Source organism: Aphelocoma coerulescens, chromosome 2 (genome assembly GCF_041296385.1).
Source record: "Aphelocoma coerulescens isolate FSJ_1873_10779 chromosome 2, UR_Acoe_1.0, whole genome shotgun sequence".
Classification (NCBI taxonomy): Eukaryota; Metazoa; Chordata; class Aves; order Passeriformes; family Corvidae; genus Aphelocoma; species Aphelocoma coerulescens.
Window position 1 is genome coordinate 145,290,285 of NC_091015.1, and position 14,215 is coordinate 145,304,499.

General features: G+C 40.0%; 1 protein-coding gene across 1 annotated transcript in view; it reads left to right on the top strand.

The window, feature by feature from the left end:
• The first annotated feature begins 517 nt into the window (after nucleotides 1-517).
• The window catches only part of MTDH (metadherin), a 34,456-nt gene continuing 20,758 nt past the window's right edge, over nucleotides 518-14,215 (top strand). The window contains exons 1-5 of the mRNA XM_069005193.1: nucleotides 518-1,239; nucleotides 7,120-7,224; nucleotides 11,505-11,586; nucleotides 11,997-12,176; nucleotides 13,589-13,657. Of these exons, the coding sequence (XP_068861294.1) occupies nucleotides 835-1,239; nucleotides 7,120-7,224; nucleotides 11,505-11,586; nucleotides 11,997-12,176; nucleotides 13,589-13,657 (841 nt within the window). The 5' untranslated portion in view covers nucleotides 518-834. The remainder of the gene's footprint in view (nucleotides 1,240-7,119; nucleotides 7,225-11,504; nucleotides 11,587-11,996; nucleotides 12,177-13,588; nucleotides 13,658-14,215) is intronic.

Sequence of the window (14,215 nt, forward strand, 5' to 3'; positions counted from 1 at the left end):
GGTCTGGAGCACAAGTCCTGAGAGGAGCAGCTGAAGGAGCTGGGGGTGTTTAGCTTGGAAAAAAATGAGGCTCGGGTGATTTTATCACTCTCTACAACTCCCTGAAAGGATGGTGTAGCCAGGTGGGGGGGCGGCCTCTTCTAGGAAACCAGTGACAGGACGAGAGGACATCGCCTCAAGCTGTGCTGGGGCAGCTTCACTTTGGACATCGGGAGGAATTTCTTCACAGAAAGACTGGTCAGACATTGGAATGGGCTGCCCACCCTGGAGGTGTTTAAGGAAAGACTGGATGTGGCACTTGACGCCAAGGTCCAGTTGACAGGGTGGCGTTCGGTCATAGGTTGGATTTGATGACCTCAGAGGCGGTTTCCAACCCCTCGGCCTCGGCCGCCCCTGCCGCTCCTCCCCCGTTCGCCGCCTGCCACGTCGAGACCGCCGCCCTCTCTGCCGGCACCGCCCTTGGCTGGGCTGGGCTGGGCAGGGCGCGCCAGGGAGAAGGAGGCGGCGGAGGCGGGAAGTGCCACCCGCCCGCCCCGCGCGCGGCGGTGATGGCGGTGATGGCGCTGCTGGCGCGCTGCGGCGGGCGCGCGGCGGGGCGGTGACGTCGCGCGCGAGGCGGAGGGCGGGGAGGAGGAAGAGGAGGAGACCCGGGCGGCCCTGGGGCTGAGGCAGCCGCGTCCCGCCGAGGTTCCCCTCACGTCCTGTCCTACCCCCACCCCCGGTGCCTCCGGCTCGGGCGGGCCGGCGCGGCTCTCCCGAGACCGCGATGCGCTCGGCCTGAGCGCGCCCTCGCCGCCCCGCCCGGTTCGGGCCTTTGCGGGGCCGGGGACCGCGATGGCTGCGGGGAGCTGGCAGGAGGCGGCGGCCCGGTGGGCTGAGGAGGCGGCGGCCCGGGTGCGGGACGCCTTGTCGGGCGGGCTGGGGCTGCTGCCTGCCGAACTGGGCCTCGAGCTGGGCTTCGACCCGCAGGCGCTGCCCACCTGGCTCGCCCTGGCGGTCCCGGCCGCGCTGGGGCTCGTGTTGCTGGGGCTGCTGCTGGCCGCGGCCTGCGGGGGCGGCCTCCGCAAGAAGCCGGCGCGGAGCGCGGCCGTGAGGAAGGCTGACGAGGCGGCCGGCGCGGGCCTGACGGCCGGTGGAGGCCAGGGCAAGGCGGCGGGCCCAGGCCCCGGGCAGCTGAACCTCAAAGGCGATGAGCAAAAGAAGCGAAACAGGAAGAAGCTGCCGGAGAAAGCGGCGCGGGTGAGAGGGGTGTGAGGACCCGGAGGGCAGCGGGGGTGAAAGGCTTATTGACAGCAGCGGGACGGGGCGGGCGGTGGCACCCGGCCGGGTCCCAGTGGGAAGGCGAGAGGGTCGCGTCTGGCGAGCGGCCCCGAGCGCGGCTGCCGCTCCCCAGGCCCTGTCGCCGGTGGGAAGGATTTGGGTGCCGTACAGCTCCCCCCGTGCCCCCGTGCGATATTTGCCTGTGGAAGTAAGGGGTGGGGGGGTCCTGACTGTTCTGGAGCCGTCTCGTGTCGTCTGGGTTATTTGATTGCTTTGAAAACCTGGAGGACCAGCGCTGCCACAAGTAAATTACATGTTAATAGTCCTGGGTGATGAAGAAACGGCTCGCTTTTTGGAAGCGTTTTATTGTAAACAAAAATTATATGAAAGCTGCTATTACTGTTATTATTCACTGAATGCTTGCAGGGTTAGCAACCAGTGGTGGAGACCTTAGCATAGCTTAGAATTTCAAGCCAGGAGTTGTAGTCTAAGCAAGTAAAGACTATAGGAAGCAGCATTCTAAGCCTTATAAATGTTGCGATGATTCAAACTTGAGTAAGCTTTTTGCTTTGTATTTTCAATAGAACATGCTAGTGTCAATGTTGCTGTGATCTTGTCTCAATAGGAATATGTCTGATTTAGTTGTTACAGTGAGGATCATCTCCTTTAATAAGGAAGTCTGTGTCTTAGCCCCTTAAAAAAGATCATTCCTGTAATTTAAATTTTTTTAAATCTTCGATATGTGGTGTGGGAACCTTCCACCTTTGACAGTAGGCATCCACTTATGAGGAAATTAGTAGAATGCAGAAATTGTCAACTGTCCTTTTAAAGGTTACAGTTGTCACAGTTTGGGGCTTGAAGGGATTGCTTCTATAGCTTTTATGTTGTTAGGATGTTTGTAATCCTATTTATGTCCAAATGGATTATAGGAATGAAAGTGTAGCAGATGTCCTCTGCCTATTACAACTGTGTCGTATAATTATATCTTTCTCTATAAAATCTGAATTGTTTCCCTGATGATGAGAGAAAGGAGAGACAATGGGTTTGTGTCTTCATTTGAGTCTGTGGCAGTATTAAGATTTGAGGAGTTTGGGAAGTTTTTTTATGAGAACTTAAGGCTAGACCATCTTAAACAGAAAAAAAGAAGTCTGCATATGCCACCAGCCTGTCTTTGAACATTGAACGCTGAAGTTGTTTCTGGAAGATGCAAGAGACTGAATGCTGAGCACCAAGAAGAGGAAACATGATTCAGAATCTTTCCAGCGTAGCTAGGTTCTCCATTTTGGAGATGGCATGCTAAAGTTGTAATTTTTTTTGCCATCTTGAGAAGTAAATAGTTCAGTGTTCAATAAATATGTTATGCCTTCTTGACAACAAAAACTAATCCTAGAAATTATTTAGATTTTGCTTGATTTGTTTAGTTTAAACCCCAATATGAAAACAAGGCATAAACTCTTGCAAGTCATTGCCTGAGACATTTAAAAATGCCATCACAGAAGATAGAGTGAATAAGTAGATATTCGGTGTTAACTTGACAGTGCTTTGTAGTGTAGGGCTTCATAAAAGCTAACTTCAGTAACTTTATATAAAACTTAACTAACTGACATTTTTAGTGGATATAAATAATTGTACTCTATTGAGCTTGGTTTACATAGGCATAGAATAACGTTAAGGCAACATAAGAGCAAATCTTTTTGTAATCAAAACAGCAAAGTAGTTTTTAAGATGTCATTCTGTATTGTTATAATTTTGAAAGTTATTTTTATAGTACTTTGTATTCATTATTTCCATGGTGAGATGAAAAAAAATCCTACCTTCCTCCAAAAGGAAATGCACAAATGGAATCATTAACTGTAGAGCAAATAAGTTTATACCAGTGACAAAGTTTAGTAGGCCTGCCTCGTGCTCATTTTCCAAGGTAAGTTTAGAGAGACCAGTATTAGCATGTCCCAGTGTTTTCTGACTTTCATGTGAAAAATTCTCAAAATAACATGGGAAATTCAGAGATGCAACAAAAATTCTTACTGATTGCTGCCTGGTCATTTTCATGTTGTGGTTTTGTGTGCTGTGATGCTAATACTGAGGTCTGGGAGGGGAAAAGAGTAAGCCTATTACCGGTAGATTTACTACAGGGCTTGCTGCGCCAGGGTCTAGATTTCCATTGTGGGTGTTTCAGAAAGCTTAGAGCAACTGGTCTGCAGCATTAAGAACACACTACAGATGTCTAATTAAAAGCTGTAGGGTTACTTTAATACAGAATTACTGAGCTCACTGTATGGCAGGTGATGTGTAACACTCATCAGTCAGGATCAGAAATGTTCTTTTCTGAGGAAGAGTATTAATTGTTTTTTTTTCTTGCATGTGGCTTTATTCAGTACCTGTATAAGTAGGGTACAACTTACCTCCTGTTCTTAGTTAAATAGGTTTCTTTGAGTAGCACTGCACTGACTGAATACAGTAGTACCTATGAGATTCTGTTTATTTACTTGCTGTGAACAGACTGAGAAAAAAATTGAGCTGAAACTGTTTAGCTTTCATTAACATTACAGTTTACAGAGCCTGTTCTGGCTTTCTCAGGCTGCTTGGAGCAAGGTATCATGGTGTCTTTACATCAGATTCTGTGCAGTAAACCTGAAGCTGCTTTTTTCTTTTTTTGTTTTAACTCCTGGAAGAGGCAGAGCTCTTTTTCTCCTGTCACAGAGTTCTTTGGCCCCATTAAGATTTTTTTTTTCTGTCCATAAAACTTGATATTTAAATTTAATTCCTTCCCCTTCTGCCTCTCTCTCCTACTTCAGCAGAAAAAGGTGAAGCTGTTCTTACGTGGTTTCTGTGGAATCTGCCAAACACCACAGAAACTTGAGAGTAGCCATCTTCTGTGATCTGCTACCACTTAGAAAGCCATTCACACCATCTATTTGTAGATGTGGAAAATACCACATTGACTGTGTACTTCCTATTGTTTGTCATACACCTGGAGAATAAATGCTACATACTCTAGTAAAAGTATTTGCATTTATTTGAGGAAGTTTCACATTTGGTCTGCTTGAAAGAACTTTCTGGACTATGGCTGTTTAGTGCTTATTTGCACTTAGATTGTGTAAAGACTTTATACTTTCAGCTGATAACTCGTGTTGGTTTGTGTGTATGTTATGGTCCAGTGGCAGAAGTAGGGCTGTAGGGTTCTTCAGGCCTCATAGAGAAAATGGCTTAATTTCTTTCTGAAGAGAAGCTTACAGAAAACATTGGTAAACAGGTTCTTCTATTGGCCAAGGATATTCTAAGCAGAGGTATCTTTATAATGTGTAACTGAGGACTTTGGCTGGTACTGCATGGTAAGATTGAGGTGATAGCAATTTCATTAATACTGTCTGAAGTGTGAAACTGAGTTACCCTTTGCACTACCACGCTTAAAGAGTACTTTTCATTTTGACAGTCTAAGCAAAACCTTTTCTACGTTTAGTATATCTTACCATCCTCATGAATGTGTGTGGAAAAAGGTTTATTTAAGTATTGGAATTTTAAGGTCCTCAGGCAAGAAAAGCATTCAGTAATCAGTACTGTTACTGGCAGCACTACTTCTGCCTTGTCGCATCATGCCTGGAAGCTTTAAGATGAGGGTATAAAAGATGGCAAATAATAAATTGCACAAATTTGAATTAATTAATTTTGTCGGTGGATGTTTAATATATTACCCATAAAGTTTTAAACTTTGGGCTGTGGTTGTCTTTTTGAAATGAAACATTTATGAATACTGTAGAAAGACTTTTTTTCTTTCCTGCTTCTGTTGCTTTCTTTGGTATATCCAAAAATGGTCACTTGGATTTTGGTTAAAATTCTGTGATTCATCTGTGGGCAGAAAATAAGTGTGGAAAGCTTCCACTGAAAAGGAGGGTATTACAATTAAGGGATGCATTTCTCCCCTGAATGTATCAAAGTGCAAGTTTTCAAACATATTTCTAAAGGTTGTTGTTTACATGATCAGATGATCAGACAGCATTTTGAACAGTCATGTGGATGAATTTTTCTAGAGGGTTCTTAATGGATATGAATTAGTTTACTAATTCAGAGAAACCGCCGAAGGTTTTTTTAATTAAAGATTAAAACTTCTATTTATTGAGTAGTTGGGAGGAATTAAGAAAGTACTTTTCAATTTAAGGTATTTATGTAATAGCAAAGAAGCAAAGCAAGGTACAGAATTTTAAAAGTGAGTTTGCTGTAGACTTTTTTATACACGTCCAATGCTAGATGCATCAAATATATTATCTAACTCTACTGCTAAACAGACTGGAGAAAATAGGCACAAGAACTGAGTTTTGGCAATGAGTTCTTTTCAAGATTGAGTATCAGTTCTTTGGTATCCCTGTAGAATATACCAAAACTTTGTTGAGAAGAACTTTCTTGGAGAGAGTTCCTAGACACAGATTTGTAAAATATACTTCTTTTTCAGAATGATGAGGGAAATGTACTGCATATTAGATATGAGAAGTCCAGTTTAAAACTCGTCGTTGCAGTAGAAGAGGGGTTAGGTGACCTGATCTTTCAATTTCTATTTATAGTTACTTTGAAGTTAGCATGCTTGCTAACTACAGTAAGCAATGCTATGTTATGCACTGGTGAAATCATGCCTTGGGTGGTTTGTAAGCATAATACAATCTGGCAATGCTTAAATGCCTGTGACAGTTAAATTGAGGATCAGATCTAATGTTTGAAGGAACAGGCCACACTAAGTTGTGATATGGCTTTTGTTTTATTGAAAGCAATTAGGTTTGTGTGATGCAGAGTTAAAAACAGCTTTTGGGTTTTTAATAACAAAAAATAACTAAAGGTAATAGAGCTTGAACTTTATTTGGAAAGAATTGCAGAAATTAAAGCAACTATGAAGTAGCTATTTATGCTTATTTAGTTTTCAGTCATTAATTTATCCGGGTCATGTGAACCAGTGACATTTGTGTGGACTTTATCAATTACTGTTCTTAACAATTGTTTTTCACTCAGTGAAATTAATGGCTGACAGTAGTATAATTTATGCATATTTTCATCTTTTCTGCAGTTAAGCAGAGTAATTTCAGTCATAGCTTTTTGTTACAAGTAAATTACTTTTAAATTACTACATTTTTGTAGGGGGAATATATAGGCTGAGGTGTGTGCCTTTGCTGTCAAAGGTAAAGACTCATTTAATGATTGTCCAGAGTTTTAATTTTATATGTTGAATAATACATGCTAATTTTCTTTCCTTAATTGTGTGAGGGGGAAATGGTAGACTAATGTAATGCTTGTAATCAAGTCTGTCTGAAAAGAACAATGGGGTGTCGTGCTTAGTCATGCTTCATGTTTGATTTTGAATTTCTGTTCTACTGTGAAGTTTAACTTGTGAAGGAAGTGAGCTGGGAGGGATATACATAGATAGAAATTGCAGATGTTTGGTCAATGAAGAAATTACTTTTAAAAATTAGTCCTGTTACTGAATTGCTACAAAGTGGTAATTGTGTTAATTTAATTAGATAATTTATGGCACGTACAACTGTAGCTGTTCTGAATCAGCTTTCAGAACAGCTACAGGTAACTGTAAAAGCTGGTAAATTTCAGAAATTTACCTTTTGTTACGAAATTGCTGGATTGAATAGACGTGAGATGAAATGAGAAAACCTGTTCTCTTTCCTTTTGAATTTCTGTGTTTAGTAAATACAGAATTTCAGTAGATACTTTGAACACCAATCCACAATTTGGTCTGCTTTATTCAATAATCTTACAAGCATTTTTCAGTCAACAAGTAATTGCATTTCAGTAGTAGCGTAATTTGAGCTTTGCTTCATCTGCTTTCTCTGATTTTTTTTTATTATTTATGCTTATTGTTTACAGCCTAATGGACGGTCTTTCCTTGATGTATCTGAAGATGAAGTAATACAAACTGTCCGTAAAGACAATATAAAGCAGCCTGTGGACACAGAAAAGAAAAATGAAAAGGTCAGTTATGGATACAAAGCAAGTGTTGAAGTTTGATGTATGTCATTTCAATATCTAATAACTCTAACAGGATTTCAAACCACAAATACTTATATGAATGAAGAGGTGTATTTCTTACTGTGAAGGTTACTAATCTAATTTGGAGTTGGGAAGAGCTAAAGTAGTATTTTCTTAACTTCTGAGACATGCCTTATCACAGAATGTTTGTCAAGCAAACTCCACTCCCAGCCCCCCACTAAACACTGATATCTCTGTTCATCATGTGATAGTGTTAAGCCTACAGAAATAAAGTTTGTGTTTCATCTTTGATGGCTTCAGTGGCTATGCAGCATAATGATAGTATTGGTAAGAGCCTTGTAAATGGTCTACCGATTGGCAGACTACTAATCAAAGGATTAAGACCATGTGTCAGCTTATTTCTTTTGCCTGATGTATCCATTTGTAATTAGAGTTCTTGATTTTTGATGACACTTGAGCTTTGAGGTCTGGTGTGAGCTTTTTGTTATGCAAATTAAAAAGTTACATTAAAAATATATTTTAAAACATTGATCTGCAGTGTTACCTAAAACATAACCACCCTAATAGCAGTGTTATTTTTTGAATTGTGAGGACTAATCTTCTTGTCTTATCATATATGCTGTCATTTATGGGCAACATGGATATACTTGATAGGCCTTTGATAATTTTTTTTGCTAACATTATGCATGAAGTTTTCCCCCCGTCATTGTTTTCTAACTTATTTTCTTCAACAAAGTGATTTTGTTGTAACTCTATCTGAGGAAAAATAAATTATTATGTATAAACACTCAGAAACACTTGGCTATGAGGGTGGTGAGACAATGGATCAGGTTGCCCAGGGAGGTTGTGGATGCCCCATCCCTGGAAGTAAGTGTTCAAGGCCAGGCTGGATGGGGCTTTGAACAACTTGGTCTAGTCCCTGCCCATGGCAGGGGGTTGGAACTAGATGATCTTAAGGTCCCTTCCAACCCAAGCCATTCCATGATTATTGTCATTTCTTTAGCTCATTCCAGCTTTAATAAATGTACTTGACTACCCTCTAATAGCTTCTTTTGCTGTTAGTACTAAAATACTGTGTCCTTTTAATTTGCTGTAGGGTTTTAAATGTTTTTGTGATTGGCAAATTGAGTGACTTTTCCGTGAAATAGGTTTGCCTTGAAGTTTCATGCTGTGTGCCCCTTTCTCTTCCCCACATTTTGCATATCAGATTGACTTTGCTGGGTTTTTCCCAAGAACATAACACAACTTGAACCTGAATTAATAACTCTATTTGCAGGTTTTCAAGTAGGTAAGGTGTTTAAATTCTAAACTCAACTTCACCTTAAAACTGCAAACATAGTGATCTGAATTTTAAAATGTGAAGTTGAAGCTGCAGCTCTAGGAAATGACTACCACTAAGTGGATATGGATCATGATTCAAATTGTGCTTTCATATCACTTGGGGAGATCTTGGGCAAAACGTTATTGCCTCAGGAGTAAATTGTTACCCTTCAGTTAAAAGCATACTTAAGAACTTTATTTGAACTACAGGTAACTGTACAGGCTTCTAATTATTTGGTAAGGCTTCTCAGGGCATCTGTTACATTTGTGACATTATAAACCTGCTAAGGTTATGAGGGGTCCTGTGTATGTGTCTTTGTGTACCATCTTTGGGATGGATGGTATAAGACTATGGCTGTGATTAAAGTCATATGTGCATGTGTGTACGTATATGAATACATATAATCTGTGGCCTGAAGGGCATGGTTATTTTTTTGTGCTTCAACATATACTTTCAGTGAAAATCACATATCCTCTGTGTTTCTGTATTTCTTGGCTGCTTCAGGGTTGTGAATTTCATGCATGTTTTTCTGCTTTGTGGGAGGGGAAGCTTTGAGTAATGTCTGGACTGTGGCCATTCATCGGGTTTATGATTCTACAATTAGTGACTTGCCACAGTACAGGGGATTTTTTAGTGTTTAGTGTAAGGCACTGTTACCTAAGAAGTGACTCTGTGAATGAGACTGTGGGAAGTTAAAATGTCATACTCCATTCTGTTTGTAAGCCCTTAACTGCTTTGTCTTGAATACTAGAAATAATTAGTCAACTAGGGATCAGGAAGAAAGGTTTATTTTTCTCTTGTTCTTGCATGGGATACAATGCATGTTAAAGACTAAAAATTTTGTCAGGCCTGCAGTATTCCTCATGTGCTCTTAGGATGTTGGCAGAGCCAACACTAGCATCTTTGTGTGTTGCAGAAGGTGACACTCTGAGTGCATAGACTTCTGCAAAACGACCGGCTGGCTTGCTCTGGCTTTAACATCTCTTGCTGTTACAGTGAGTTTGCTATTGAGATAGCGACTGGTACAGTACAAAGTTTAGCAGGTGTTGAGTAAATTTGATAAAAAATGATGGTTCTGGTTGTTCAGAACAGGGTAACACAGTTTAGGAAAGTAAACGCATTTTCAAGATTTGCGTTCTTGTTTTTTTTTTAGAAACAGTGTTTGTTAATCACAAACTTCTTTTTCGGCTGTTAAACTTTGATGGTTTCATGAGAACTGTAAATTTTGATGTCAGTACTTCCATAGGAGCTAGTTATTTAAGGAAACTGAAATTACAATTTGGAAGACTAGTCATCTTGAACTGTTGTCTGGGCTTTTGAAGTCATTTCAGGTGTTCTCTTATTGCCAGAGGGCAGTTGGGTAGTCATGGCTTTGTAGATGGAAGCTTTAAGATCTCAGGTTCCAGTCTCAGGTTGGCTGCAAATGGGAGACAAAGGTACAAACTTGCTAATCTTTTCTCTGTTTGAGCTTCAGGAGGCAATTTAAACTCATTATAATGCTAATTTTCACTTTCCTTTTTAATTCTTCCCTTATAAGTTGCCCTAGCAAATAATTTGAGTTGTTCATATTTTTAGAATCAGTTCTTCTAAGGTTGGTTTTGAAACGAGCCCTTCTCTTTTGGAGACTTTTCAGAAGTTAGTTAGCTGGTATGTGGGTAAAGGTAGTCTGCTGAGCAAATGAGAATTCAGTTTGGGTGCATCTGTAGTTTGAGTCCCCTAGTGCATTAAACCATGAGTTAACTGTTCAAAATCAGTTCCCTAAATGTTATAGGTGTGGTGATGCAGCATTGTATATAAACAGTGAATTTTTTATCATCTCAGCTGCACTAACAAGCTACACTGCTCTCAGTACCTGTATTGAAGCTACAGATTACTTTTGGGGCATGGTAACTCTATGGCATGTGACCTGCATGCCATTGTGGGGGCCCATAGAATATCTGCAGCAGCTGTGGTAATAATCTAGGTGTTACCTCTTGTGAATTCTAGAGAGACTGTTAGATGCTTCTTGGACATTTAGGACTAGAAAACCAAATAGTGAGAACTCAGGTATACAGCTAGCAATTACTAGTCTGACTGTGGCAGATGTATTTCAGAAAGACATCCAGCATTTTTAGACTATTTCAGAGACAGTGAATAAGTGAATAGTTCCCCTTATAACATTTTAGTGGATAACCGTATTTCTTTTAAAAGTCTTGTTGTTTTTCATTCATGTTTATCTGGTAGTTCTTACACCTTTCTTCACTGGGTTGAAAAGCTTTTCAGTACTGTATTTTCTTTCTAAGAAGGTAGTCAAGTCAATTTGCCATCACTTTAGCTTATAAAAAAATTGAACTCCAAGGCTTTCTGCGATATATTTTCTCCCAATATCTTGGGGTTTTTTTCTCAATACTATCTTTTCAACACTCTATAATTGCTACCTGTTGCACCAAAACTATTTGCAGTAGTCATGTGTGTTCCTAGTTGTTTAGCTTAGCTCTTATATCCAAGAAGCCATAACTGATGAAGCCTTGGGGGGGAAAAAAGTTTTTGATGTATGGGCACTTAATTGCACCTTATGTTTTGAAGTAATTTCCAAGCTGGATTTTTTTTTCCTTTTTTTTAAAAGGAGTTACTGGCATTATTTATTTTTCCATGGGTAACTTTATACTTCTGCACAAACCAAATTTTGACAGAGTGGGATCTGCCTGCTAAAACAGCTCATTACTCCTCTGTGGCGGTGATGCTGCCAGCATAGCTGCTTCTACCCAGCTTTGTACTCTGTAGCATAAGTAATGTTGCCCCCACCTGCCATTTCTGTGCTGCATAAGTCTTTCACAGAGGGTTGTTCAGGAAAATCTGTTTTAAATTTATTCCTGTATTTGGCAGGGGGGAGGGAATTCTGAATCACTATGCCAAGTGATCAGTAAGTAATTATTAAGATAATGTTTTCTTTTTATTCTAGTCAAAGAAAAAAAAGAAATCAAAGGCAGATTCCAAAACGGTTCAGGATACATCTCGTCTAGATGGAAAGGAAGTTGATGAAGGTACTGAACACAAACATACACAAAATGCAAACATTATGGCTTAAATGCTGTTTAAGATTTACTTGTGTTTGGTTCATAAACATAAACTCATAACTCCACAGTCACATATTGTATCTGGGAATCTAGTCTTTGAAACAACAGTATTTAGTAACTTCAACTGATATTTTTGAAAGTAGTCTTATAAAAACTGAGAAGTTTTGCACAGTAGGGTGCTCATGTTATTCATGTTTTGCTCTGTGAAGCCAAGTATTATCACAGAAAAACTTACCTTTGGCCATTTGTTTGTGTTCTCAAACTAATGTTGAAGCTGACTGGTTAAACTGCCCTCAGACTTCGTTTGATATGATACAAGCTAAAAGTCTTTCCTTCCTCTTTGACTTAGTTATGTTTTCATTTGGGTGATGTTTTAGGAGCCTGGGAAACAAAAATCAGTAACAGAGAAAAGCGTCAGCAGCGTAAGCGAGACAAGGTGCTCAATGACGGTGGCTCAGGAGAAGCAAATCTCCAGGGTGTAGAAAATACAGTTACTGTATCCATTGAACAACTGATGCCTACACCATCACTTCTGGTTGGTCTCAGAAAAAATAAAGGTATGATGCTTGATAGGTCTGTGAATGTATCCTATAAAGATACCTTTACTCAAATGCTTAAATAGTGACTCTGTTTTGGATGTATGATAGGTATATTTGGAGGTGAAACTCTTGAGGAAATTATTTCAAGCTGTGAAAAAGTACTTTCTCATACTGCAAAACTCCCCCCTTTTTTAGCCATATTTTTGGGGACGCTAAAGAGAGTGTTTTGGAGTTAGTGGCTAAGACACTGGTCTCCATCCATACTGGTGCACTGTCGGTTGCTGCACTGCTGCGTAGGCATGTCCCTGTTCCTTCACTTCTGCTCTGTGACCTTGCCCTTTGTTTCCGGAAACTTCAAAGGCATCCTCAGCACTGCTGCAGGCAGCACTAACTCCTTAACTTTTTGAGTGCTTCCTTGTGGGAAGGTTATGCCCCTGAAGTTCTCTTTAAATATCATTCACTGCATAACATGTAGGCGTTTTTTTCCAATGTAGATTTAATAGTATCCTGTACTAAAGCTGTTCATAATGGTAAGGCCCACGTGGCTGAAATTTAGTAGTCAATTACTGTAGTTGAGGATTCATTAGATATGGCTGCTGCCATTACAGAAAAGAAAGATTGCATGGGCTGGTTTAAAGCGTGTGTAGACACAGGAATTCATATTCGGGTAAAACTGAGAAATAGGTGCTTTTATTAAATGAAATTTGATGTTCTGGCAAGGTGACAAAAAGACTGAGCCTAACAACTGTCTGGTACCTTGAAACAATTTAATGAAGTTTGTATGCCTCGCCCTCCTGTTTCATTGACACTCATTTGCACCTTGACTGAGTGCATAGTTTTTGCCTGGAGGACTACATCAGTTGTTTCCTGTTGCCTTTTTTCCCCCGTCCATTTACACAGAACTTCAAGAAATGGTAGTTCCAACTGTCTTTATACACTGTTGCTAACCATAACTTGCTGTAACCTCTCTAACCTACATACATCCTTTATGTATCATACTTTTTTTTTATCTTATGTATCACCTTGTGCAAAACTAATCCAAAAAGAATTCAGCTGTGTAGTGTTTTTGTGGTATGGTAGAAGTTAGAAATAGTTACAGGTCTGAAACACTTGGAGCCACTCTTTCCTTGTAAATGACAACCTGTGTTTTAGATTTCTCCTCTTCATTCATTGGGAGAGTAGCTAAAGTTCTTTGAAATGTGCTGTTACTTGGTATGTGGGTCCTAAGTCACTTTGAGTTCATTCTGTCTGCAACATAAATACAAGTAATAAAAAATAGAGCATTTTAATTTTGTTCTTAAGTGTTCTGGATTGTGTGAGGTACTAATATATTCTTTTCTTAAAATATCAGTAATGGATTGTTAGAAGATTTTTATGGGTGTTGCTGTTTGAAAAGGCTTCATCTAGCTTTGTTTTCTCTTCTTAATCAGGTGATGCACTTCTAAATGCACAGATTAACAGCTCTAAACCTGCAAAGGGGGAGTCATCAATTCCACAAGGTAAAAAGTTTTCATTACTGGGCATCGTAAGTGACTAGAGAAGTATTTTACAGAAGTGAAAGCAGCAACTGTCAGTGCAGGATTTTGAGCAGTTACTGACATGAAACTTTGCTATACATCTGGCTCTTTTGGCTAGGCAAATGTTATACTTCTATGTTGCAGTTATTTCCTAAGAAGTTGAAAACAGTCTCTGTTACGTGTAGAAATGCGATTCAGTATGTAGAATTTTCAGACAGATTACCTATTATAAAAATTTTTATATACAGAACAGTAACATTTCTTTTTAAGCTCTGCTGAAAAATTCTTTATGCTAGCTTTTCAAACTTACTCACTTACTTGTGTTAATGAATTATTTGCTCAAAGAAAACCATGGTATAGATAACTGCAAAGAGCTCACAAGTCCTGATGGTTTACATTTGTTTCAGGTCGTATACACGAGTTACTCAGTTCTTTACATACTCCTTTGACATGCATAGATACGTTTGCTTTGAAAGTTCTTAAATATAAATGCATGTTTGTAAAAGAATATATTTGACATATGTCATACACATAACTTAA